The sequence below is a fragment of the Meriones unguiculatus genome, chromosome 21 (assembly GCF_030254825.1).
Source record: "Meriones unguiculatus strain TT.TT164.6M chromosome 21, Bangor_MerUng_6.1, whole genome shotgun sequence".
NCBI classification, from domain to species: domain Eukaryota; kingdom Metazoa; phylum Chordata; class Mammalia; order Rodentia; family Muridae; genus Meriones; species Meriones unguiculatus.
Window position 1 is genome coordinate 46,867,712 of NC_083368.1, and position 24,271 is coordinate 46,891,982.

Below are 24,271 nucleotides of genomic sequence, written 5' to 3' on the forward strand. Positions count from 1 at the left end.
AAATGTGCACTATGTCATCTACTTTTGTAGGAAGAACACAAGATTAAAATCTCAAGAAACTGCTCATACATGTGAAGGAGAGTCTTTAATCTGTTTGTAGCACTAATAAGCCACCAATACATTCAGAGTAAATTTCAGAGAAAACCACTTTCTTATTGCTCCCACTTATTGTTTAACATCAAGGAGTCATATCCAGTGGTGGTAGCTTTCTGGCAGGTTTTTGAGATAGCACAGAAAAATCATATGTCAAGAAAAAAAAGTGTGTGTGTGTGTGTGTGTGTGTGTGTGTGTGTGTGTGTGTGTGAGAAAGAGAGAGAGAGAGAGAGAGAGCACTCTGGTATCTCCCTTCTCTCATAATGCCACTGGGACGATCTTCCTTTGTCCTGGTCATTTTCAAAAAGCCCTACTTCTGAGCATCACCATTGGATTGTTTGTCTTCTCACCACCTCACAGTGGATAAAGAGCTTGTACTAGTTTCAGAGGGGACAAGGTATATTTAAATTATATTGCAGAGAAACAAGTAAAAGCCCAATGTGGGTAAAGACTTGAGAGCACAATTTTCATGGAGTCCATTAGATCTTCCACGTTTCCTTCAAGACAATTTACAGCATAAAGGACCTTTATGGTTTTACTTAGAATTTTTCCTATTTCTATTTTGCTTCATTTTTTTTCTTAATTATGTGATGATAAATACACTTTTAAAACAGAAGTATCAATAATTACTTTCTTAAAGGATATCCTATGTAGTTGGGATAGAGGTACATTATGAATAATCATAACTGAAAAAGTTGAACAGTTATAAAGAAATCATTTCCTTTTTGTTAGTTTGGAAAATATGCCTTTATATTTTTAGTGTTATAAATCAACTCTAATTGAAATAAGATCTGGTTAAAGATAGCTCAGTGATGAGCAGCACTGGCTGTTCTTCCTAAGAATTCAGGTTTAATTCACAGCATTGGCATTGTTGCTTTACTATCATCTGTAATTCCATCTAGGAGTTCTGGCACCTTCTTCTAGCCTTCACAGGCACTGCACACACATGCACACACACACACACACACACACACACACACACACACACACACAGACACACAGTGCACAGACATGCAGGCAAAACACTCAAAGGCATATAAACCTAAAAAAAAAAGGTTAAAGAACATATGTATTACTTGTTGTGAATCATTAACCCTTTCCTTATGTGTAACCCGAAAGGGGTTCAGGGACTGATGATAAGAATCAAATGCAAAATAGATTATTGCACTATTACTCAGTTAATACAATGTGCACTATTAAAAGCTTGTGAATAGAAGTTCCTAACAGTGCTACCTCTGCCCTGTGCTGCTGTAGAACGTATGCTTTCAGTGCAGGGGTCTCATGGCCATTCTATAACACAAGTACAGTGTTTAAAGTGTCTGTTTTAAATGAAATAAAAAAAAATGGAGGGACCTTAAAATTATTTCCTTTTGTTTATAGAGCAGTATATAAAGATGCTGATTTGTACCTGTTAGATTCTCCTTTTGGATATCTAGATGTGCTAACTGAAGAACAAATATTTGAAAGGTATGTTCCTTGACTGAATTACTTATAATGCTCATGCTAAAAGATAACAAATGTCTCTATCCCCACAGGCTGCATATCAGCTCTAAAGCAATATATCCACCATTTCTATGACTCAGGACAGTAGAATATAAGACAGCCCTTCATGGACAAGGTTGAAGACTGCTTTTGTCAAAACTGTTTCTAATGATTACATATAGAGCCAATTCCTTTTATTGATATCCTGTTATAACAATTGATATTTAAGTATTTTTATATTTTGTTACTTTGAGACATGTCTTCCAGTATTTCCCCCCTTTTATTATCATTTATTTCAATTTATTCAATTTGTACGCTGGCTGTGGCCCCCTCCCTCATCTCCTCCCAATCCCACCCTTCCCCCTTCTTCTTCCCCAATGCCCTCTCCAAATCCACTGAAAAGGGAGGTCCTCCTTCCCTTCCATCTGACCCTAGCCTATCAGGTGTCATCCATACTGGTTGCATTATCTTCCTCTGTGGCCTGTCAAGGCTGCACCCACCAGGGAGAGGTGATCAGAGAGTCAGCCACTGAGTTCATGCCAGAGATAGTCACTGTTCCCCTTACTAGGGAACCTCACTTGGATACTGACTCTATGGGCTACATCTGAGCTGGGGTTTTAGGTCCTCTCCATGCATTGTCCTTGGCTGGGATATCAGTCTTTTCAGGGCTCAGTCCCCAGGGTTCATTTTTTATGGCTCTGTTGGTCTCCTTTTATAGCTCCTGTCCCCTCCAGGTCTTTATATATACCCCTTCTGTCATAAGATTCCCTGCACTCTGCCCTAAGTTTGGCTGTGAGTCTCAGCCTTTGCTTCAATACCTTGATCAGTAGAGTCTTTCAGAGGCTGTCTGTGGTAAGTTGCTGTCCTGTTCCCTGTCTTCTGTTTCTGATGTCTCTCCCATTTGTCCTTCTGAATGAGGATTAAGCATCTTCCCTAGGGTTTTCCTTGTTGTTTAGCTTCATTAGGAGTATAGATTTCCACTTATGAGTGAGTATATACCCTGTGTATCTTTCTGCTTCTGGGATACCTCACTCAGGATGATCTTTTCCAGTTCCTACCATTTACCTGCAAATTTCATGATCTCCTTGTTTTTTATTGCTGAGTAATATTCCATTGTGTAGATGTGCCACAATTTCTGTATCCTTTCCTCCGTTGATGGGCATCTGGGTTGTTTCCAGGTTCTGGCTATTACAAATAAAGCTGCTACAAGCGTGGTTGAGCAAGTGTCCTTGTTGTATACTTGAGCATCTTTTGGATATATGCCTAGGAGTGGTAAACTGGATCTTGAGGAAGTGCTATTCATAACTGTCTGAGAAAGTGCCAGATTGATTTCCAAAGTGGTTGTACAAGTTTACATTCCCGCCAGCAGTGGAGTAGGGTTCCCCTTTCTCCACAACCTCTCCAGCATGTGTTGTCACTTGAATTTTTGATCTTAGCCATTCTGATGGGTGCAAGGTGAAATCTCAGGGTCGTTTTGATTTGCATTTCCCTGATGACTAAGAATGTTGAACATTTCTTCAAGTGTTTATCTGCCATTCAATATTCCTCTATTGAGAATTCTCTGTTTAGCTTTGTACCCCATTTTTTAATTGGATTACTTGATTCGTTGCTTTTCAACTTCTTGAGTTCTTTATATATGCTAGATATTAGCCCTCTGTCAGATATAGGGTTGGTGAAGATCCTTTCCCAATCTGTAGGCAGTCATTTTGTTCTGACGACAGTGAACTTTGCTTTTCAGAAGCTTTTCAGTTTCATGAGGTCCCATTTATTGATTGTTACTCTTAGAGCCTGGGCTGTTAGTGTTCTATTCAGGAAGTTGTCTCCTGTGCAAATGGGTTCTAGGATCTTCCCCACTTTTTCTTCTAACTGATTTAGTGTGTCTGGTTTTATGTTGAGGTCTTTGATCCACCTAGACTTTAGTTTTGTGCAGGGTGATAAGTATGGATCTATTTTCATTTTTCTACATGTAGACATCCAGTCAGACAAGCACCATTTGTTGAAGATGCTATCTTTTTTCCACTGTATGGTTTTGGCATCTTTGTAAAAAATCAGGTCTCCATAAGTTTGTGGGTTTATTTCTGGGTCTTCTATCCAATTTCATTGATTCACCATTCTGTTTCTGTGCCAGTACCATGGAGTTTTTATTACTGTTGCTCTTTAGTACAGCTTGAGATCAGGGATGGCAATACCTCCAGAAGATCTTTTATTGTAGAGGATTGTTTTAGCAATTCTAGATTTCTTGTATATTAGACATATAATATAGGGTAAACATATGAAAATCTGTACATCTAAGGAAGCTAATCAAGAAGAGGACCCTATGTAAGATGCTCAATCCCCATTCAGAAAGGCAAAGAGGATGGACATCGGAGGAGGGAGAAAACAGGGAACAGGACAGGAGCCTACCACAGAGAGCCTCTGAAAGGCTCTGCCCTTCAGGGTATTGAGGCAGATGCTGAAACTCATAGCCAAACTTTGGCCAGAGTGCAGGGAATCTTATGAAAGAAGTGGGAGATAGTAAGACCTGGAGAGGACAGGAGCTCCACAAGGAGAGCAACAGATCCAAAAAGTTTGGGCACAGGGGTCTTTTCCTGGAGACCGATACTCCAGCTAAGGACCACTCATGGAGATGGCCTGGAACCCCTGCACAGAGGTAGCCCATGGAATTTCAGTGTCCAAGTGGGTTACATAGTAATGGGGACAGGTAATATCTTTGACAGGAAATGATTGGCCTGCTCTTTGATCACCTCCCCCCTGAGGTGGGAGCAGCCTTACCAGGCCACAGAGGAAGACAATGCAGCCATTCCTGATGAGTCCTGATTAGACTAGAATCAGAGGGAAGGAAAAGAGGGAGAAAGGGTGGAATTGGGAGGGGAGGAGGGAGGGAGGTACAGGGGGGATACAAAGTGAATAAACAGTAATTAATAAAAATATAAATAAATTAAAAAAGGAGTATAGATTTTATTATGTTTATCCTAGATTATGTATATTGTGTATTCTACTTACTTTTCTTAACTGATATTTTACTTTATGCTGTTGTAGATAGAAAATAATTACTCGTTTAATGGTGAATGACTATACTGTATGGCTGCCTTAGTCCTGTCCTGATGCCCATTCCAGGTCACAGAGAACTTGCACATTTACCTCCTGAAAGCTCTTATTACAGCCCAATGGGTATAAAGCCTCTTACAAGCTACATTTAGTCACATGATTTGATTTCAAATTTAAAAATAATTTCATGAACAACAAAGTAGTTCATTAAAATAGACTCTAGCTACAAAGGGTTTTTGCTTTGTTTTCTTAAGTGGTAGGATATTGTGTGTGTTAAAATAATTTAATTATTTATTGGTTTATCTCAAAGTTTACTTTAGGGCATTGTCAATGGTTGAAATATTCTAGAGCCCTGCTTATCTTGGTTTATGATATCTTAAATAATATTTTAATTCTTGACTTCACTACATTTAACACACGAAGCCAACAGAGGGCACTTGTCCTAAAGCTAGTTTTTTTTTTTTTTGGAAGTTAAATAATGTCACATTGTTTGTTTGATATTTTCACCTATTTCAGTTGAATGGTATACATTAGCATGGTATGTCTAGTCACAATCCCAAGAATATGTCAAACTGATCTCAGAATGAAGTGCCAACGACCATCAATATCATCTCCACCCCATACACCCCAACCCCTACTTTTGCTCATAAGCTTCTGAGCTAATCTCTAGTGAAGAAGCACATACATGACAAGATATTTAATAGATCTCTTCAATCTTCCCTTGTTTATTGTCATGAAAAAGGCTGTAGAAGGCTCTAACCATGCTTCTAATTACCTTGAAGATTATTTCGTCTCCTTCAGTACAGCCTTGCATTTACATAGCTGTCATCTTCTGAGGATCTAAAGGTGCTCTGTAATGGGCCATTCTCTGAATTACTAATGGTCACAATGCTGAGTAACTATGACTGCTCTAAGCATGTAACTCAGTGTAAGACAAACATTTTCTAAGCCAGTAATAAACGTACAAGAGCACTAACTCCTAAGTGGTACAGGAGCCTGCCTTAGCGGGAAGGTTGCCCTAGAATTTCACATGAACCATTCACTCAGGCCCAGGGCACAATTTTCCTTTGACTAGAATACTTGTTCAGATCTTCTAGGAGTTGTGCTGTTTGTGTTTGTTAAGTTGATGCTTGTTTCGCTTTACATATAATTTAGCTTCATTTGTGGGGAGAAAAGTACCTTTTATTTTAAGGGACGAATGTTCCCTTGGCTCTGGGGATGCTGCATCACAGCCTTCCAGGCATACTTGCCTTTTAGAAGTCTGTTCTCAGCAGGCCTCTCCAGTTTAAGACAGAGAAAATTCCATTAAGTGTGATACCCCAACACTATGGTTTTGATGTCATGACTATTATAGCCAGTGTCTTACTCTCATGAACTTAATTAAAATTATGTCATTACTTAATGATATAGTTATGGCTCTTATTTTTGATATTTTAAAGGATAAAAGAAGCTGATTTCTCTTTAGAGCTTCACTTCAGGATTTACTTGTAAACTATATAAAAACTTTACTGGAAGAAAGTTTGATTATGTATTTTTCAGTTGTAAGGCTTCTGTTTAAAAAACCAGATTAGTCAACATCTGTTTGACTAATTTACAACAGAAAATTAATTAAAAATTAAAAGCAGAAAATCTCTGTCATTTTAGAAGTTAAATGGAAATATAAATTTTCAGGAACACTAACAATTCTTTTGTTTTCTAGGAAAGAAAACCAATACCAAACAGAAAATAATTTGGTTAAAATAAGATACTTATTGATTATTAAAAATTGAATTTAATTCTAATTCTACTAGAATTCACCTTTACAACAAGATATGCTACTTCATGCTACAGTGTGAGAGGCATCTAATAGTTATTATGGGGTGTTTATCTGTATAACCATATTAAGTAAATAATAAATACTCTGATAGAGATTTTATGCAGTGAAACATTAAGCTGCTAAAATTAAATATACAACACTATTCATGAAGTAACATTTATATCTTTTTATATAATCCCAAAGCTGTGTCTGTAAATTGATGGCCAACAAAACTAGGATTTTGGTCACTTCTAAAATGGAACATTTAAAGAAAGCTGACAAAATACTGATTCTGCACGAGGGCAGCTGCTATTTCTATGGGACATTTTCTGAACTACAGAGTCTCCGTCCAGACTTCAGTTCAAGACTCATGGGGTGTGATACTTTTGACCAGTTTACTGAGGATAGAAGAAGTTCAATTCTAACTGAGACCTTACGCAGGTTCTCAGTCGATGATTCCTCTGTCACCTGGAACAAAACCAGACAGTCATTTAAACAGACTGGAGAGTTTGGAGAAAAAAGGAAAAACTCCATTCTAAATTCAATCAGCTCTATAAGGAAATTTTCCATTATGCAAAAGGCTCCATTAGCTATGGAAGAGTCTGATGAGGTCCAAGAAAGGAGACTGTCCCTTGTTCCGGACTCTGAACAGGGAGAGGCTGTTCTGCCTCGCAGCAACATGATCACCACTGGCCTCGCATTTCCAGGCAGAAGAAGACAGTCTGTTTTGGATCTTATGACATGCACACCCAGCCAGGGCTTTAGCAGTCTCCAGAGGACCAAAACCATTCGGAAATTTTCCTTAACCCCTCAGATAAGCTTAAATGAAGTGGATATATATTCAAGACGATTATCTGAACAGGGTTCATTGAACATCACTGAAGAAATTAATGAAGATGATTTAAAGGTATGTACTCTCCTAGTCTTAAGACACACCTTATCCTAACCCTATAATTTTGGTAAATTGTGTTACATATCACATGTTTCATGGCATTCCATTTTGGTCTCTGGGTTAAGGGTACAAAGGCCATTACCTACATAAGCAACTTGAAAATATAAAACAACTATTTCTGGCAGTAATTGAAATATCATCTCCCCACAAAGTGTTCTAACCCAAAACAAGGTGTTAGTACTGAGTCCCTTTAGAAGGCTCATGATATGATATTAATTTTTATAACTTAATAATTATCTGCTTTAGTGGTTTTCTAGGACAATGCAAAGTAAAGTATTATATAAACAAATAGTTGCACTTATGCAGACACCAAAAAGAGTTTGTAAAACGTGGCCTCGATAAGGATTACAAGAACCTGGCTTCTTGACAGGACAAATTCACATTCTGGCCTGAATTTAGTTAGTGTACCCTTTCTAATCTTTCAGATTTGTTCTATGTGTTGTGTTTTTGGAAGGATTTCTTTTAAAGAAGATATGTGAAGCTCACCATTTATTAGTGTCAATATTCAGATGGAAGGTCTTAACAGTGTGTTAAGGAGCAAAACGACTTTCCTTAAAATAGAAAGCTCTGAAAAACTAGAGGACTATTGTTTACTAAACAATGCATTTGCCTTAGAGGAAGTTAAAAACAGAGTTTTAGTAGATGAACACATTTAAGGGTGCCAGTCTTTAATACAAAGTCACCTTTGGGGCATTTACAAGTCATTTTGTATCTTTGGGCTAAAGTTCACTCTGTTGTGAAATAAAGGTATAAGTAATTCCCCCAAATATACATTAAGTATTTCTATAATTTTAAAATAATTTGATAAAAGATAATTTATCTGAATGATTTAATGTCCATCTAAGTGAAATTTCCAAGGTGAAGTCTATAAATTTTAGTTTGTGTACATTTTAGAGAATGATTTTTTGACTAATTATGTTACTAGGTCATCAACCACTTCCCTTTCTAGGCAATGCACTTCCCCTGTACTGAGACAGAGGGTCATATCATTGCCTCGGTTTACAGAGAAAGAAAACAGAATTCTGAAAAACTCAAAAGGTGACACACATTCAAATGTCCTAAGATGTTCTTTGTAGGTCTTGAATTTAAATAATGGCCAATTTTAATTACACAAGCTAAACTTCAATTGGTGAAACTTACTCCAGTTTAACAGGGCTCCTTCTTCATGGGAAATGCCCCTTAATGAGCCTCATGTATTGTATGAGGAGCAACCCATCTTTTCCCTTTAGAATATATGGAATCTCTGTTTTGTTTTGCTTTTATATTTTTACAATGTATCTTTCAAGAGACAAAGGCTTCTAGAGGAATATAGTTTGGATTAGAATTTTGTAATTTAAGTCAGAGCTAGGAAAACAACACTGTAATGCCTGTGGACTGTACAAACATAAGCCAGCTTTTTAAAAAGAAAGACTCAATAGCTAGCAAGTTCCAAACTGCACTTGTCCATGGCTCATTGAAAAAAATTAAACCTCAAAAGTTTTGGAACTTCGCTCAGTTAGCAACAGGTGTGGGGCTATACAATCCCGAAATACCAGTGTTCAAAAGAGTCACTGTGCTTCTCACTCTTCAAAACTACATTGCTCCAGCAGACATCCTACTTGCTGTGGCCTTCACACATGGCATTTTTCTTGATTTATATTTTTAAGAACTACTTAGCTGTAAACTGTACTGTTTCTTCATTTTTCCTGAATTTCAAAATGCAGCCTGAGTGGTGGCATGGAATAGTGCTTTCTCAGAATTACACCTCTTTTCTCAGGAGTGTTTTTTTGATGACATTGTGAAGATACCCCCGGTAACAACATGGAACACATACCTCCGGTATTTTACTCTCCATAAAAGCTTGCTCATCATACTGATTTGGTGCTTGGTTGTTTTTCTGATTGAGGTAAGAATGTTTGGCTGTAAACTGTGACGTGACTTTAACGATCATTAAGAAAGCTATATGCGTTTGTATGGGCATAAACATGTGTGTCTGTGCAGTGGTAGTTTCCTGTGCAGTTTGTGGATTCTGAGAACTGACAGGAGCTGGAGAGCCGGCTCAGTGGTTAAGGGCACTGGCTGTTTTTCCAGGGAACCGAGCTGAATTACTAGCACCTAGCACGGACAGGATGGCTCACAGTTATCTGAAACTCAAGTCCCGGGGAATCTGGTGCTTTTTTCTGGCCTCTGTGGGCACTGCATGTGTGTGATTTACAGACATAAATGTAGACAAAGTACCCATACACTTAAAAGTAAGTTAAAAAATTTTAAAACCATGATTGGAATTAATATTAATATTTCAATCCTTCAGACATAACATAAAATATGCTTTAATATACTGTTATGAAGAATTTCATGGAACATTTTTGTTGGGCATATTTAATATATTCAACATATTTTAAGATTCATACATATTGTAAAAGGTTCTTATAACAAAGCTAATAACATAACTATCATCTCAACATTTTCTTTGTTTTTGTGACAAGAGTGACTCAGATCCATGCATCTAGCAAGCACAATACAGTTTTATTACTTATACGGTTCACATTGTTTATTATATCTCCTCATATTTAGTTTTTGATTGATTCAAAAGCTCAGGCTGTAAGGAGTGCATATGAATTGAAATTATGCACTGAGCAATTCTAGATGTTGGTCTGGTAATTGACTGTGCAGGCAGTGACTCATGTGGTGGTGATTCTTGTTTGTCTACAGTCCCTTTGTCTTGGGCAGCGTCCACTGAGGGAGGCTTGGGGGAGCTCACAATGACATAATTATCCCATTGTGTGTTGACCTGCTACACAAGTATGCACGATACTTTTCCTGTTGCTATGATAAAGCACCCATTAAGTTAAGGAAAGAAGGATTGCTTTTGGCTTAGTGTTTGAGGGGATATATCCATGGTGACTGGGAAGGCATGGCAGCCGGGGTCGGCTGGTCATACTAGAAGCAAATAGTGAGCAGGAAGTGAAGCCAGACTGTAAAACATGAAGTCCTGTTTCCCCTCCCCACCACTCCATCAAGCCTCAAGAGCCTAGATTCCACAGCATTCCTGGACAGAGCAGTAGCTTGAGACCAACTATTCAAACACAGGAGCCTAGGAGACATTTTACATCCAAACCATCGATCTAAGGAAACCATCACTTAAGGAAAAAGAAATCTTGTCATCAGTCAAGAAATTAACTATTAAAGAGAATGCAAATGCCACATAAGTACTTTAAAAAGGGAGGGGAAGGCAGGACAGGAATAGGGGGTGGAGGGCAGAGAAGAGAAGGGGCAAAATTTAGTGATGCTGTCTTTTAGGCAGAAAACAGTCTAATGGCATGAAGGTTTTGTTTTTGTTTGTTTGCTTAGCTTATTGTTTTGTTTTTGTTTGTTTTTCCAATATCTTATAGACATTAGCCAATTAAGTTGCTCTCAAAATGCAGAATTACAAGAAGGCAATAATAACAATAAAGTCATTTTTAAATATGTGTATAGTAGTAGAACTAAATATCATATTTGCTAATGTCCAATTAAGTTACTTTCTTCCATTTCTTTAGACTTAAGCTTTTTCTTAGTATCATTGTGTGCATTTCTTTTGGCATTAGAATGTTTTCCTGGGACATTCCATTATGGAGCAGGTGTCAACCCACCGTGGTAGTTTAGTTTTATAAGCACTGTTAAAGTACTTAATGATGAGAAACACCAAAATGTATATCCTCCTCCGTCCCAGTGATTTACCTATTTTTCAGCATTAGTAAGGGCTGTATTTCCAGTTAGCTTTATGATGTTTTAGCCATTCATTAAGTGTGTTTCCCTTTTGTAATATCAAATAAACTTAGTGGCCCACCCTGTCTTTCCTTCAGAGTCACTAAACTAAGGGGCAAGAGCACCTGCTTATTTAATTTGCTTTTTACAGTCTTGTGTCATTTTGAAAACGTATATATTTGGTACGTTTTCCTTAAAAAGCAAAATGTCTTCTGCAAGCTCTTGCTAACACTAAGCAGATCACTATTTCTATCGTGCTACTCTTTCCAGTGGCTCTTTTTGGCAGCATAGCATGGACTAGAAAGGGAAAATAGAACCAGTGGATCAAGGGGTGTTTCCTCTACAGTAACCACGTGGTGTTTGGAGAGCAGCTTCTGAAGGTTCCGTTTACCACCTGGTCTTGAGGTCTTTAAGACTGCCAGAGAGCTGCTGTTGCTGTCTGTTTATAAGGAGCCCTTGAGTGGCTTTGCATCAGCAATAAAATGGAGATGTAGTGGGCTTCCATACTGCCTCTGCTGTTGATGATGGCAGTCCTCTTAGCACATCTTATTTTTTTGTGGACGTGTATTTTAGGGCATTATTTGTCCTACAAAATATTGAAAACCTGTGAATTGAAAGTATACTAAATTCCATGTGACATAGGACAGTGACATTTCTCCAACTTAGAAATAAAAACGAATATTTATTTTGTTGCTGTTACATCCTAATCATTCAGGAGTGTCCCTCTTTCAAAAATCAAATGAGCTTTATATAGTCTTGAAGCATTTGGAAGTGAAATGATAGTTTGGACTCCATTGTTTCTTTGATCCCCAAATATTATTCCTAAAGGCCACTGACCAACGCTTTGAAAATGCTTTTTCCTATAGTCAGTAGATATAGTTTGGATGGGTGAATCCACCTTACAGACAGGAAATAACTCCGTTAGGGTCTATGCCCCTTCCATAGAAAACTTTAGAGAAGTTGTTGGTTATTCCCTTGGTAAATATGTACTTCTGGGAATTGCTCCTATTCAGAGTGCATTGGCAATGACAATGTTGCTGACTTCCTCTAACTGGAAAAAGGATGCGAGCAGGAACTGAAGAGTGTCTCAGAACATGTACCTAAGCAGGGTCTGGGGTAATTTGATTAGTTTAACAATGGAGGAAGACATTTGTATCAGAACAAAGACTCTTATTTAAAAGTTTAGATTGTTGCTGGGTTTCTCGTTTTGCATTGACTTTAGTCTTAAGAAAGAAGCAGAGATTTTCAGGCTTGAACCTAGCCTTTATCTTGCCAGCTGAGGCTTCTGAGGGTGGGATTTGGAGGAGAGAAAGGAAGGGGCTAGGATCAGCCTATAAAGTGATTAAATAGATAAGTAAGTAAGTAATAAGTAAATAAATAAATAAATTGGAAAAGCCAAAGCAAAACAAAACAAAAAATAAAAAAGAAAGCAGAGGTTTTCTTTTTCTCTTGAGAGAGTACATAGAGACTATGTGTACAATGAGAAAACATGGCAATTAAAATAATGCCATTAAATTTTTGCCATAAAAAAGTAACAAGATAAACTAAAATAAAATGTATTATGTAAGCATACAACTCTTTACTTTCCTGAAGGATTTAATAAATAGTGGAACAGATAAAGGCATGGACAAAATGAGTGAGAGTGGAAGTCCACAAGTTTAATGTGCTCTTACATGAAACTTTACATTTAAAATAATTGCTGAAGCTACTGACACCAGAGGTGCAGAGCTATGACATGGAGAGAATGTTTGATGTTGGCCATATTCAGTCTAAAAATGAGTGTGGAAAGCATAGATAAAGATGCTAGAAAAAAAAAAGAATCAACTGTGGATTGTTCTATTTTAGGTGGCTGCTTCTTTATTTGTGTTGTGGTTGCTTAAAAAGTGAGTATTGCACACATTATTGTTGATTTTGTTTTGTGTTTTATTCCCATTTGGAGATTATAAAATATTTTAATGTCTGCCATGTTTCATTGTACCCCTTCACATTCCTCCACATTATGAGAGTAGAAAAACTAGTTACAGTCATTCTTCCATTTCTGAGGAGATTGGCTTCCAGGACAAGGATAGTAAATTCTGAACTCAAGCCCATATGTAAAATTGTTTAGTATTTTGCATATGTTCTATGCATATTACTACATGTACTTAAAGGTTCATATGATACCTAATTTAATGTAATTTTCATGAAAGTAGTTGTTATAATGGATTATTTAGGGAAATGATGTCAAGAAAAACAAGTATGTGCATATTCAGTAAAGACACAGTTTTAAGAACATTTCCTCAGTCCACTGATGGCTGAATCATTAGACACTCAGAAGCTCCATGAGGCTTACTGTATGTTGAAGTTGTGAGCTATTCAGTGCCTTCATCTCCTCACTCATTTCTAAAATATTTATTGTGTTCAGTTTCCATGAAATGAGAAAAAAATACATGAAGCAACATTTTACATTTAATACTAAGAATTTTGCTCAAATAAGGATCAGTTATGTCTTTCTTAATTATGAGAAAATATAAAACACTTTTGCTATACAAAATTTATAAAACTTTTAAGCCAATATTTCATGGTTTTGATACTTAGTTTTATTAGTGAGTCAGCTGACATGTTTGATTGTCAAATAACACTTTTGTTTTGTTTTCAGCAAACCTCTTGACGGTGGCAAAAACGCTACTAATAATTCCAGTAACACCTATGTTGTGATCATCACCGGTACCAGCTTCTACTATATTTTTTACATCTACGTGGGCGTGGCTGACACTCTGCTTGCCCTGGGCTTCTGCAGAGGTTTGCCACTGGTTCACTTCTTAATCACAGCATCGAAACTTTTGCACCAGAAAATGTTACATTCCATTCTTCATGCACCGCTGTCAACCTTCGACTCAATGAAAGCAGGTACTTTTGATTAGGTATAGAAAATGGAACTGCCCACAGGTGTCTGTGGAGCTCAAGGGCTCCCTGGCTTTCCAGCAGCCACATGGGCTTGAATGCAGGCATCTGCCCTTCATGCACCCACCTTGTTTCACATTTCTAAGATACTGCAGGCAGTTCCTTGCAGTTCCCATGGTTTCTGTCAACCTAGTAGAACAACTCATTATGTTACAATGTGATTCTGATGCGATGGTCTCAGAAAAAGCAACTTCTTTTGGATAATTTGGAATTTGTCTTTTCACATACTTGCTCTGCCTTTTCCCGGGTGTTTTTTTTTTTTTTTTTTTGTCTTTAATATTGTTTACAGGAAGAAAAAAAATTGAGGTTGTCACGGAAAAATATAACTGTTTTGTGTGACCCCTCAAGAGTAGTCATATGAATGCATTAGAGGACTTTGGAGGTGGGGGAGAGTTTTAAAATATTTTGAGGCAATTATAGTCCATGGTACTTAGTATCACACATGTGACACCAATTTAATTAAAGTCACAGAAGGAGAATTGGAAAAAAGAGTCAAACATTTCAAAACCTATGGTCATAAGGATCTTTGAAAATGTGTTGGTTTAACTCCCAGTGGCTAATTCATTTAAGGCCTGTGAGTATAATAAGTGGTCTAATAGCTATCGCTGGGAATCCTGCAGTGTAGCCCCACGCCAGGGAACGCCTGACACATAAAAATGAATAAGGTATCATCCTTGCACCAGAAAAACTTAAAAGCAAAGGAGGCATGCCAGGCATAAAAGTTACATTAAAGTTGCAGAATTGAGACTTTTTGGTGTGATCTGTTCCTACAAACCTCAAAATGACCGCACATCAGTTTATCTAGGAGGCAAAAGCTACGTGTTGGTGGACTTGAAAGATCATTCTATTTATCCAGGAGCCCTTATGCATCACCAAAGGTTTGCATCATTTGCGTGTGGTCCTGGCCATCCTCTTTTGTTCTAAGAATTTTGTAACTAAGGGAATGGTCAATTCACTTGATCAGTGACTCTATTGTAGAATTCTGAGACCTCAGGAGGATATGAGTTTCCCCAGATTTCTGGGGAGTAAAACATGTCCATGAAATACAATGGAAAGGACACAAACATTTGAGGCTTAGTTTGGCCACACATGAATGGTAATTATTGCTGTTAACAGCCCAGCTTCTCTCTATCATTCCTGTCTTTGGGGTGTTGATTCCAAAAGGAGAACACTTTTCATTCTTCCTCTCCCCAGAGCACCCCCTCCCCACGTCTCCTAATATCCACTCAGTGCATTCTTAAGTGTTTGTTTCCCTTGTTGGTGATCACCATGCATTCTTCATTTCTCATTTGTCTTCCCAAATTTTCATCTGTTTCTTAGGGTAGTTCCTAAGCAACTTTGCATTGTCTGTGTCTCTCCTTATTCACCTTCCTGAGACCTAAAATAGCAAGTTGATCTTAGAAGGCTCCCTTCCTCCTGCTCTCATTGTGGCTATGCATAAGGATTTTGCTTTCTATTTTTCTTAAATGCTATTAGATTCATGGTTTTATGATTCTCCTTTGGTTAACTAGTTATTGTGATATACTTGGCAACAACCACTTGGAATTTCTCTTCAAAATTGTTCATTGACCTTGACTCTCCTTGACAGTGATTTTTCTCAGACTCTTTGGTTTTCTATGTTACTCTTCCCCACTTTGTCACACTCAAATGACTTTGCAGCCATGTAGATAAATCATATAGGTCATCAGCAAAGTATAATTACATTAAACAGAACACTAGTGATTGAAATAAAATTTGAAATATAGATATCACTATGATGACACTATTTTTTGCCAAAGCAAACATTCAGTTTCTAAATAGTAATTACAAATATCATGGGATGTACATTCCTTCTGTGGGTTATTTATGAAAGGATATACAAATATCCTTACTGAATATGTTAACTAATATATATACATATATGTACACATACATATATATATATATATAGTATGTGTATATATGTATATGTTCATATATGTATGTATCACATATCCATAGAATGCTTTTTGCTTTGGTGTATGGGTCATAAAATAAAAATCGAGTAATCCTATTGATATCAAAAGTCTACCATCTGGGAAATGAGATAAGACATACATATGTGCATACACACAAGCAACATGCAGTTTCTGCAACTTAGGCATGAGGATAGGAAGAGAATACTTCTGGATGCAGTAAATACCGCTGCTCTCTTGCAGACAGGGTATATGTGGGTTGAGCCAGGAAAAAGGTATACATTTGTCAAGAATACATGAGGAGGAAGGGTTTTGATAGAGGGAAATGATACATAGGCAAAGTAGAGAGGTATGAAGGGGTAGACTCTCTAAAGAATAGACACATATACCTGACTAGAGGAACCTAAGTTAGTTAAGGACAATTATAGAATATTAAATATTAAACAAAGAATTTGGTCCTTATTCTGCAGTTAATAGTGAATGAACAAGATTTACTACTGCAATGTTGTTATAGTGTTATGTTATACTTTATCTAATTGTTTGTTTTTGGACACAACTCCCTGAAGGACAGGGAGAGTGGCTTAATCACTGCTCTTGTCCTGTACTCATTATTGTCCCAGGCATGTGGTAGACAGAATTTTTAGTTCATTGATGCAACAAACAATCAGGACTCAGACACGTGAGTCTGGAATTTAGAACACAGGTTGAAGCTTGGCTTGCTGGTGAAAAGGTAGAGAAAATGAAAAAGGAGACAGACCTACCTGGTGTGCACTGAGACAGCTGCGTGTTCTGGAGTGGTGCATCCAAAGGGCAGAGCACTCAGGAAGGAGGTTGTGTATGTTCTCTGTGGTGGAGTTGAACATAAAGAAATGAGGAAAACAGATCCACTAGTGTGTCCCTGGGAAGCGGCAGAAGTGAGGTTTGAGTGGTAGGATGACCTGACATTCTTAACCTTAATTATAACAAGAACTTGAGTCTCAAAGGGCTCTTTTTAAAATAGAAGTTCAAAAGTAAGGAGACAATAGCTTGAATACATAGTTAGAAATTTGAACAAAGCTAATATATAAGTTCTTGATTTTCTGATTAGATGGTAATTCTTATTCTAAATGTTTTTGCTGTACTCCAAATTTAGTATGAAATATATTGGTGTCCTTCTAAAAGTGACTAATTTTTGAGAATCTTTTTTTTTTTTTTTTTTTTTTTTGTATCACAGGTGGGATTCTAAACAGATTCTCCAAAGATATTGCAATTTTGGATGACTTTCTGCCTCTCACCATATATGACTTCATCCAGGTTTGTAAAGAATAACTATTATCAAGAGTTTTCCTGTTTGCCATAAAGTTTTCTCACTAGTTTCAAAAAGAAGCATGTGAAGTTTGGTTAATTTCCATACTAGTTGAATTCCCGGCTAAAATGAACACATTTAGGAAGAACAATCTTTAACAGTTACAAACTTAGTAAATTCAGTTAGGAGTCAGGTCTGTATATTGCAGGCAGGCCCACGACGGGATACTATCCATTTAGATTGATTTGAAATGTTCAAAAGACCATTTCCCCCCAAATCCTTGACCATAAAGTCTGACTGTTTGATAGAACACCCTCCATTTCTTAAGTCCCGCCCCGAGGTGAGGATGGAGTCCCTGGACAGGCTACACTCTCCTTCAGCCTTAGCCATGAGCACTTCAACATAAGCTAGGTAAACAGTTTCCCCACAAAATGGGGCTTAATGGAGGGATGGAAAAAATGATGGGATGTTGAAAACATGAAGGAAAAGAAATACTCAGCCTCTATGAGGGCTATTCTTGAGTGACAGTTGTGACTAGATTGCCAGGATAGTCATGCTGTAAGGCTGACTGCCAGTCAGTTAGTAAAAGGATGGTGGGTGGAGGTGGAAGTGACCTTGAAGATGCCACATTAGGACTCCACAGTCACAGATCTCAGGGAAGTTGTAAGCTGATCCCTTGCCTGCTGAGCCAGGCACAGCTTTCTGAGCTGCTGAAGGCCTCCTGAAGCTTCAGAGAGGAAATGCACTTGGCGAAGTAGTTGGATCACAACACTGCCCTTATTGGGACAACACATTCTTCTCGCGTGTCCCCTCTCCAAAATAATACCACATTTCTGAAAGAACATGAAAAAAAATAGTGTTCTCATTGTATACACAAGCAACATCAGCAGATGCTGAGAAAGCTGCCGTTGTGTTCCTCCTCTGAAATGACTGATATAATCCAATACACTTAACTGTATTTTGGATTTCCTTCATTGCTGTGTTTAAAGATATAACTTCACAGTAGCAGCACCTGCTAAAATATTTTAACCCATGTTTTGATTCATGTACTCAAAAATGTTATTTTGTGTGTTTCTTTAACACAAGACATTTTGTGCCCCATTCTAGGACTAACCCATAGGTCTATGACATAAGTATACTAATATATATTGTAATAAAATATAATATAATCATGTACAAACTGGAATATGGCTATCTATCTGGATCTGTCTGTAAAAGCATTAAAAATGCTGTTGAGTAATTTTTTTAATGGTTTACTGAGTGTCTTCTGTCATTTTAAAGCTCAACTCAAAAATTTGGAAGAGCTAATTTTCAAATATTTATCTTACAAATTAAAGTTTTGAGATTTGTGATGGCTTTCAAGTTCTCTATAGCTTAAACAGTTTTAGCTCAAGTCCTATAGCTGTTGAAGCTTCACAAAGTAGAAAAGCACTCAAAGATCTCCACAGAACCTGAGATTGACCCTGCCAGCTATTAAACCCATGGAAACTTATGGAGAACTGCCATAAGGAAGTTATACTTCGTTTGTTGTGAAAATGGCACATGCTTGATGTCATGTGGACCAGCTATCTGGTGAACACTAGTGAGACATACTGAGTTTGCAAACAACATTCTAATTTTCTGGGAGGTAATATAGCGAGCTGCCTGCATTGGATAGGCAAAATTAATTAATTTTTTGATGGTATTGATAGGAAAAATACTTAGTGTCATTTAAGCCCATTCACTCTAATCTTTTTGTGTTATTAGAATATCTCCAATTATTATAATAGAAACAGGTGAGTTGAGAGGGGAGTAAAGCTTATTAAGTAATACTTTTCTCAATATTAAATATGAAAAATTAGGCTCAGAAAAGTGAGATTGCACACATGATGAAACCTATATTTAAAATGGATATTTGTATCCCAAAATGTTCTGTTAAGAATGTTCCATTTTTTAATGAACTCTTACAAAATCACAGAAGGTAAGATTTATACTAAAATCTCAAGTTTAATCTTTCAAAGGACTAGATGAAGAAAATCATAGTCTTTTAAAATTTAATTTTTATAGGGTTTATAAAATATCTCAAAATCAGAGAGCACCATATAAAACTTCAAGAATTTACATATCAGCAAAAGAAACTATTTTAAACATTGTTTCAATGTAACCTTTAGAAACTGCCTTTGAGCTAGCACCTTCCTCATAGGATGAGCTAGTTTTGTTGTTTTTGTTTCTGTTCTTAAGCCCAGTGTAAGAACAATGCGTAGCTACAACCCCTCAACACACCTAGTCCATGTAAGCTCACTCACCACTGTGCTTTCCCCACAGTTGCTGTTCATTGTGTTTGGAGCTATAATAGTCGTCTCAATTTTACAACCCTACATCTTCCTTGCAACCGTGCCAGGGCTAGCAGCCTTTATTTTACTGAGGGCATACTTCCTTAATACCTCCCAGCAACTCAAACAACTGGAATCTGAAGGTACTATGGGGATCTCAGAGTCCCCCTGGGGCTAGGGGAGCCACAGGAGCTTTTTTTTTTTTTTTTTTTTTTTATTCACTACTATTATCCTACTTTCCAAAATGAGTTTTCTGCTTTTACTCTCTAATATTATATAACAGTGGTGTGTGTGTATGTGTGTGTGTGTGTGTGTACATACTTGTCATGCAGATGTGTGAAAACCAAAGGCTGATGTCAATCTCTCCTCCTCCCTCCTTCCCCTCCCCTCCCCTCCCTTCCTCCCTCCTTCCTTCCCTTCCCCTCCTCTCTCTTCTCTTCTCTTCTCTTCTCTTCTCTTCTCTTCTCTTCTCTTCTCTTCTCTTCTCTTCTCTTCTCTTCTCTTCTCTTCTCTTCTCTTCTCTTCTCTTCTCCCTCCTCCCTCCCCTCCCCTCCCCTCCCCTCTTCTCTTCTCTTCTCTTTCTCTTCTCTTCTCTTCTCTTCTCTTTCTCTTCTCTCTTTTCTTCTTCTCTCTTCACCTCTCCTCTCTTCTTTTCTTTTCTTCTCTTCTCATCTCTTCTCTCTCAGCTCACCTCTCACCTCACCTCTCCTCCCCTCTGTCTCTGTCTCTGTCTGCCTGTCTCTCTCTCTTTCTCTCTGTTGTGTGTGTGTGTGTGTGTGTTGCTCACAGAATCTGAAGCTTGCTGTTTCAGCCAGAATGACTGGCTAGAGAGGCCCTGGGACCCTGAATATTGGCATTACAGATATTCAGCATAGGGCCAGTGTTTTATTTTGTGCTTGGAATCTGGTCTCAGGCCTTGTTCTTGTGTAGCAAGCATATGACTCACTGAACTCTTCCCATCCCAACAATGATTTTTCAGATGTATAATAAACTTAAAAAGTACAAACGGATTAATTTTGTCAAATAGTAAGACTTCGTTTTGGCTTTCAAATAAGTGTATAAACTTACCACGGTTGTGTGTAGACATTGGAATTTCTTACATTGTTCAAAGTAAAAACTGTCAATGCTGATATTCCTGTTTCTTCCAGATTTCATGTGAAAACAGACAGAATTGTTCCCTTTGACTTATCGTCCTCAGACCTTTTTTTTTTTGGTCTATCTTTGTTTGAGTTCTTTAGGAAGTCTTTCAGAAAGAGCATTGGTAAGGGGCATTTTTTTTTTAAAGAGAATAAACATAAAGTGCGTTTCTGCTTTGAAACATATAAGCTAAATCAATTCACAGAAATTCTTCATTGAGTGACTTGGAAAATTGACTCTCAAGACAAAACCCATTTTTCTTAGCAGTTAGTAATTTAACATTAGTGAAGAATAGTGGATATTGTTAGTCAGGTAATACAAGTTAACAAGGAGGAGGGTTCTGTCCTGTCATCACCTGTGGTTGGCTGGGAAAAGGGAAGGGCCATGCGTTTTAAAAGTAACCTTTTGTCTCAAGGTAAGAACCCTATAAACATGGATGCTATGGTGAGGTTAGTCTTAAGTTAATCTTCGTCAGAAACATGGCAGTGTAAAATTCTGTTCTGTATTACAAGTCTTACATTATCTCCTATGGGATGATTCACAGGCAGGAGTCCAATCTTCACCCACCTTCTTACAAGCTTAAAAGGACTCTGGACACTTCGAGCCTTTGGCCGCCAGCCTTACTTTGAAACTCTCTTCCACAAAGCTCTGAATCTACACACTGCCAACTGGTTTCTGTATCTGACAACTTTGCGCTGGTTCCAAATGAGAGTAGACATAATTTTTGTCACCTTCTTCATTGTTGTTACCTTCATTTCCATTTTAACAACAGGTACTGTGAACTTGTCATTGTTAAACTTTGAGCATTTAGGTAAACATTTTTGTCAATAGATAAAATGCCATATTTTATATTTAAAAAATTTGCATGTTTTTAAATAGACTTTGTGGGGCTTATTAACCAGTATAAGTAAATTCTTTGCATTTCTGTTTTGTTTCCAAATAGTTTGTGTGGCTTAAAGGTTTATATGCTATTTTTCCTAGTTTCACTGTTGTAAAAATAATGAGACACTAAGTCAGAAAGCAAAATGTGATTGACAGGGAAAAAGTCTTTTCATGGTAATGTTGGCCAAAGGTCCAGACTTCAAAATTAATTTTAAAATTCTGTATGAAAATTCATACAGAATTTTCTGAGTGATGGAAGAGAAGCACACATGAACAACTACTTGTTGGTAGAATTCTTTGTCTAATATGGATTTTGAATATAAAAATTGCCAAAGAAGTAAAATAGCTTAGATAAAAGTGCATTATATTTTAAATACAAAGGCTCTGAAATTTAGGATATTTGAAAACCACAAAGTGTATCAGAATAAGAATATTTTAAATATATGCTTATAAATGAGTACCTCTATTTTAAGACATTGGATTTCTGAGTCAAAATGCAATATATATAAAATAGCACTTTATTATATATAAAATATTGTATATTATTTATATAGAGCAAACATTGAGAGTGAATATCACGTCAATGCCAGATTTGCAACAGTATTTGATTATAAGAACAGAATTGCTCACCCCCAAATGAAGCACCCTTTGACAAATTATCAGAAGGCCTCATGCAGCTTCTGGGTGTGTGTCATACTTGGTTACCTCGAGGGACCAGAGCAGGCCCTGGAGAGTCAGGCTTCATTATGTTTCTATCTCTCTAGCAGGTACTGGCTTGTGTTTACTTCCTTCTAGGAATACTTCTGTTCTCTATCTCTTTCTGTGTCTCCCTCTATACCTCCCCTCCCTCTCTCAGAATATTAGTTGCTTTCATTTAGCAGGATTATACCACATGAACTCCATATGGCTTCTCTTGAATTCTACCTCTTGAATTAACAGTAGAGCTCCTCTGTCTAATTCTAAAGTCCTAAAGTGTAAAAAGAACTTTTGTTTGCCTGTTTCAATTGTTGTTTTGGAGGCTTACAGTCCCCTTCTGCTAAACTAGGCCTAGAATGGTTTCAGCCTCTGAAAATTACTTACTTAATAAGCTCACCCTTGTTCTTTCTGATCTCATAGCTGTCTGGTTCAACTCAACTGTTCTGGCTCAAACTCATCTCCCAGCTGACTTATTCAGTAGGACTTCTCTTGGCACCTAAATTGCTCTGTTTGGCTTCAAACTGATTCCAGCAATGTCTTTCTAATCTGGCTCCTTCTCATTCTCTGGCTTGTTCTGTCTTCACCTGTGTCCAGCTTGTTCTCTCATTCAACATCTCTCTGTAAAACTCTCTGGGTAAACTGCCTCCTCTCTCCCTCACTGCCTTGCCTTTTAGTAGCTTCCCTTTCCTCTCTTTTCTAGTGAGAGTTGGGTATAGACTATTCTGTCAAGCCTTCGATTTGTCACTTTTTCTGCAACTCAATTAAAACATCACTTTCAAACTTCCTTCTACAAACTCACTTTACCTTTGTTATCTGGGATTAAAGCTTATCACCACACCTGGACCTAAGGTTTTGTTTTTTTGTTTGTTTGTTTTGTTTTTACTTGAAACTTGCTCTATACAAGGCTGGCCTTGAAACCAGATCTACTTGCCTCTATCTCCTGGAGGCATGATTGAATTCCAGCTGGATCACACAGACCTAGAAGGTCTTTGGATGTGATTCTTTTGCCAGAGTTGCCATGATCTCTTCACTGGAGAGAACAGAAAACAGATTCCTTTTGCCTTTGGGTCCTCTGCAGCAATGCAACTGCTATGAGGATGGTCAACTTTCACATTATCCTTGCTTTCTCCATGCATCACAAGGAACTGAATCTATTGAAAGAATATATATGGGTAGGCATACTTGTGAATCTTCAGAAGTAGTCATCTTGAGACCTTAAAAATATTTTTGGGGGCAGAGTATTCACTATTTTTGTATAAGCTAGTTGAATAGGAATCAAAGACGACTAAATTACATGGATTAAGACTTACTAACAAGTAATGCAAGCCAATGTATCACATGCTGTATCAGAATTGGTAAGATTATGACTGAGTCTTGGTTTACCAAGGTCCGTAGTCACAACATTTAAGTCAACATAGGACAGAATGTCCAGCTGGGATAAGAAGTGCAGCCTAAGGACCCAACCATAACCAACCCTACTCTATCTATTGGTCTTAACTGTATTTTGGCATTAACTTATATTTACATAAAGACATCAATTAACTTCCCTAATTCCTTTGTGTGTACAGACATACACCAAAACCCCTCCCATAGTACTGAGTGTGATAATTTGTGCAAAATAGTATTGTGTCTGTAATAAATGCCCAGTAACTATAATGTATTATTAAAGATTTACTTCCTTTTTCTTAGCCTTCAGAATAAGAAGTATATAGGGTCCTTGGATAAACTTTTAACAATTTTCAGTATGTTATTTAATGCTAACATAGTGGATATGTGCTATCTATGGTGTACTTAAGTTGGAGAAAATATAAACATGAAAAATTTCAGTCAGTAATTAGGTGGCTTTTCATCTCTGTGTTTAACTTTATAATTATTTAGTGCTATATTCAAGCACTATCATTTGGGACATGATAACCTGAATTATTAATAATTATTGAACATTATCTTGGAAATTCTGTGGTCATAATTCTGAATTTTTACATTTTA

General features: G+C 37.3%; 1 protein-coding gene across 1 annotated transcript in view; it reads left to right on the top strand.

Annotated features, from left to right (window-relative positions):
• Window positions 1-24,271, top strand: part of Cftr (CF transmembrane conductance regulator) — a 145,685-nt gene that overhangs the window by 85,764 nt on the left and 35,650 nt on the right. The window contains exons 13-20 of the mRNA XM_060373847.1: window positions 1,474-1,560; window positions 6,623-7,325; window positions 9,127-9,255; window positions 12,942-12,979; window positions 13,735-13,985; window positions 17,187-17,266; window positions 19,563-19,713; window positions 21,252-21,479. Of these exons, the coding sequence (XP_060229830.1) occupies window positions 1,474-1,560; window positions 6,623-7,325; window positions 9,127-9,255; window positions 12,942-12,979; window positions 13,735-13,985; window positions 17,187-17,266; window positions 19,563-19,713; window positions 21,252-21,479 (1,667 nt within the window). The remainder of the gene's footprint in view (window positions 1-1,473; window positions 1,561-6,622; window positions 7,326-9,126; window positions 9,256-12,941; window positions 12,980-13,734; window positions 13,986-17,186; window positions 17,267-19,562; window positions 19,714-21,251; window positions 21,480-24,271) is intronic.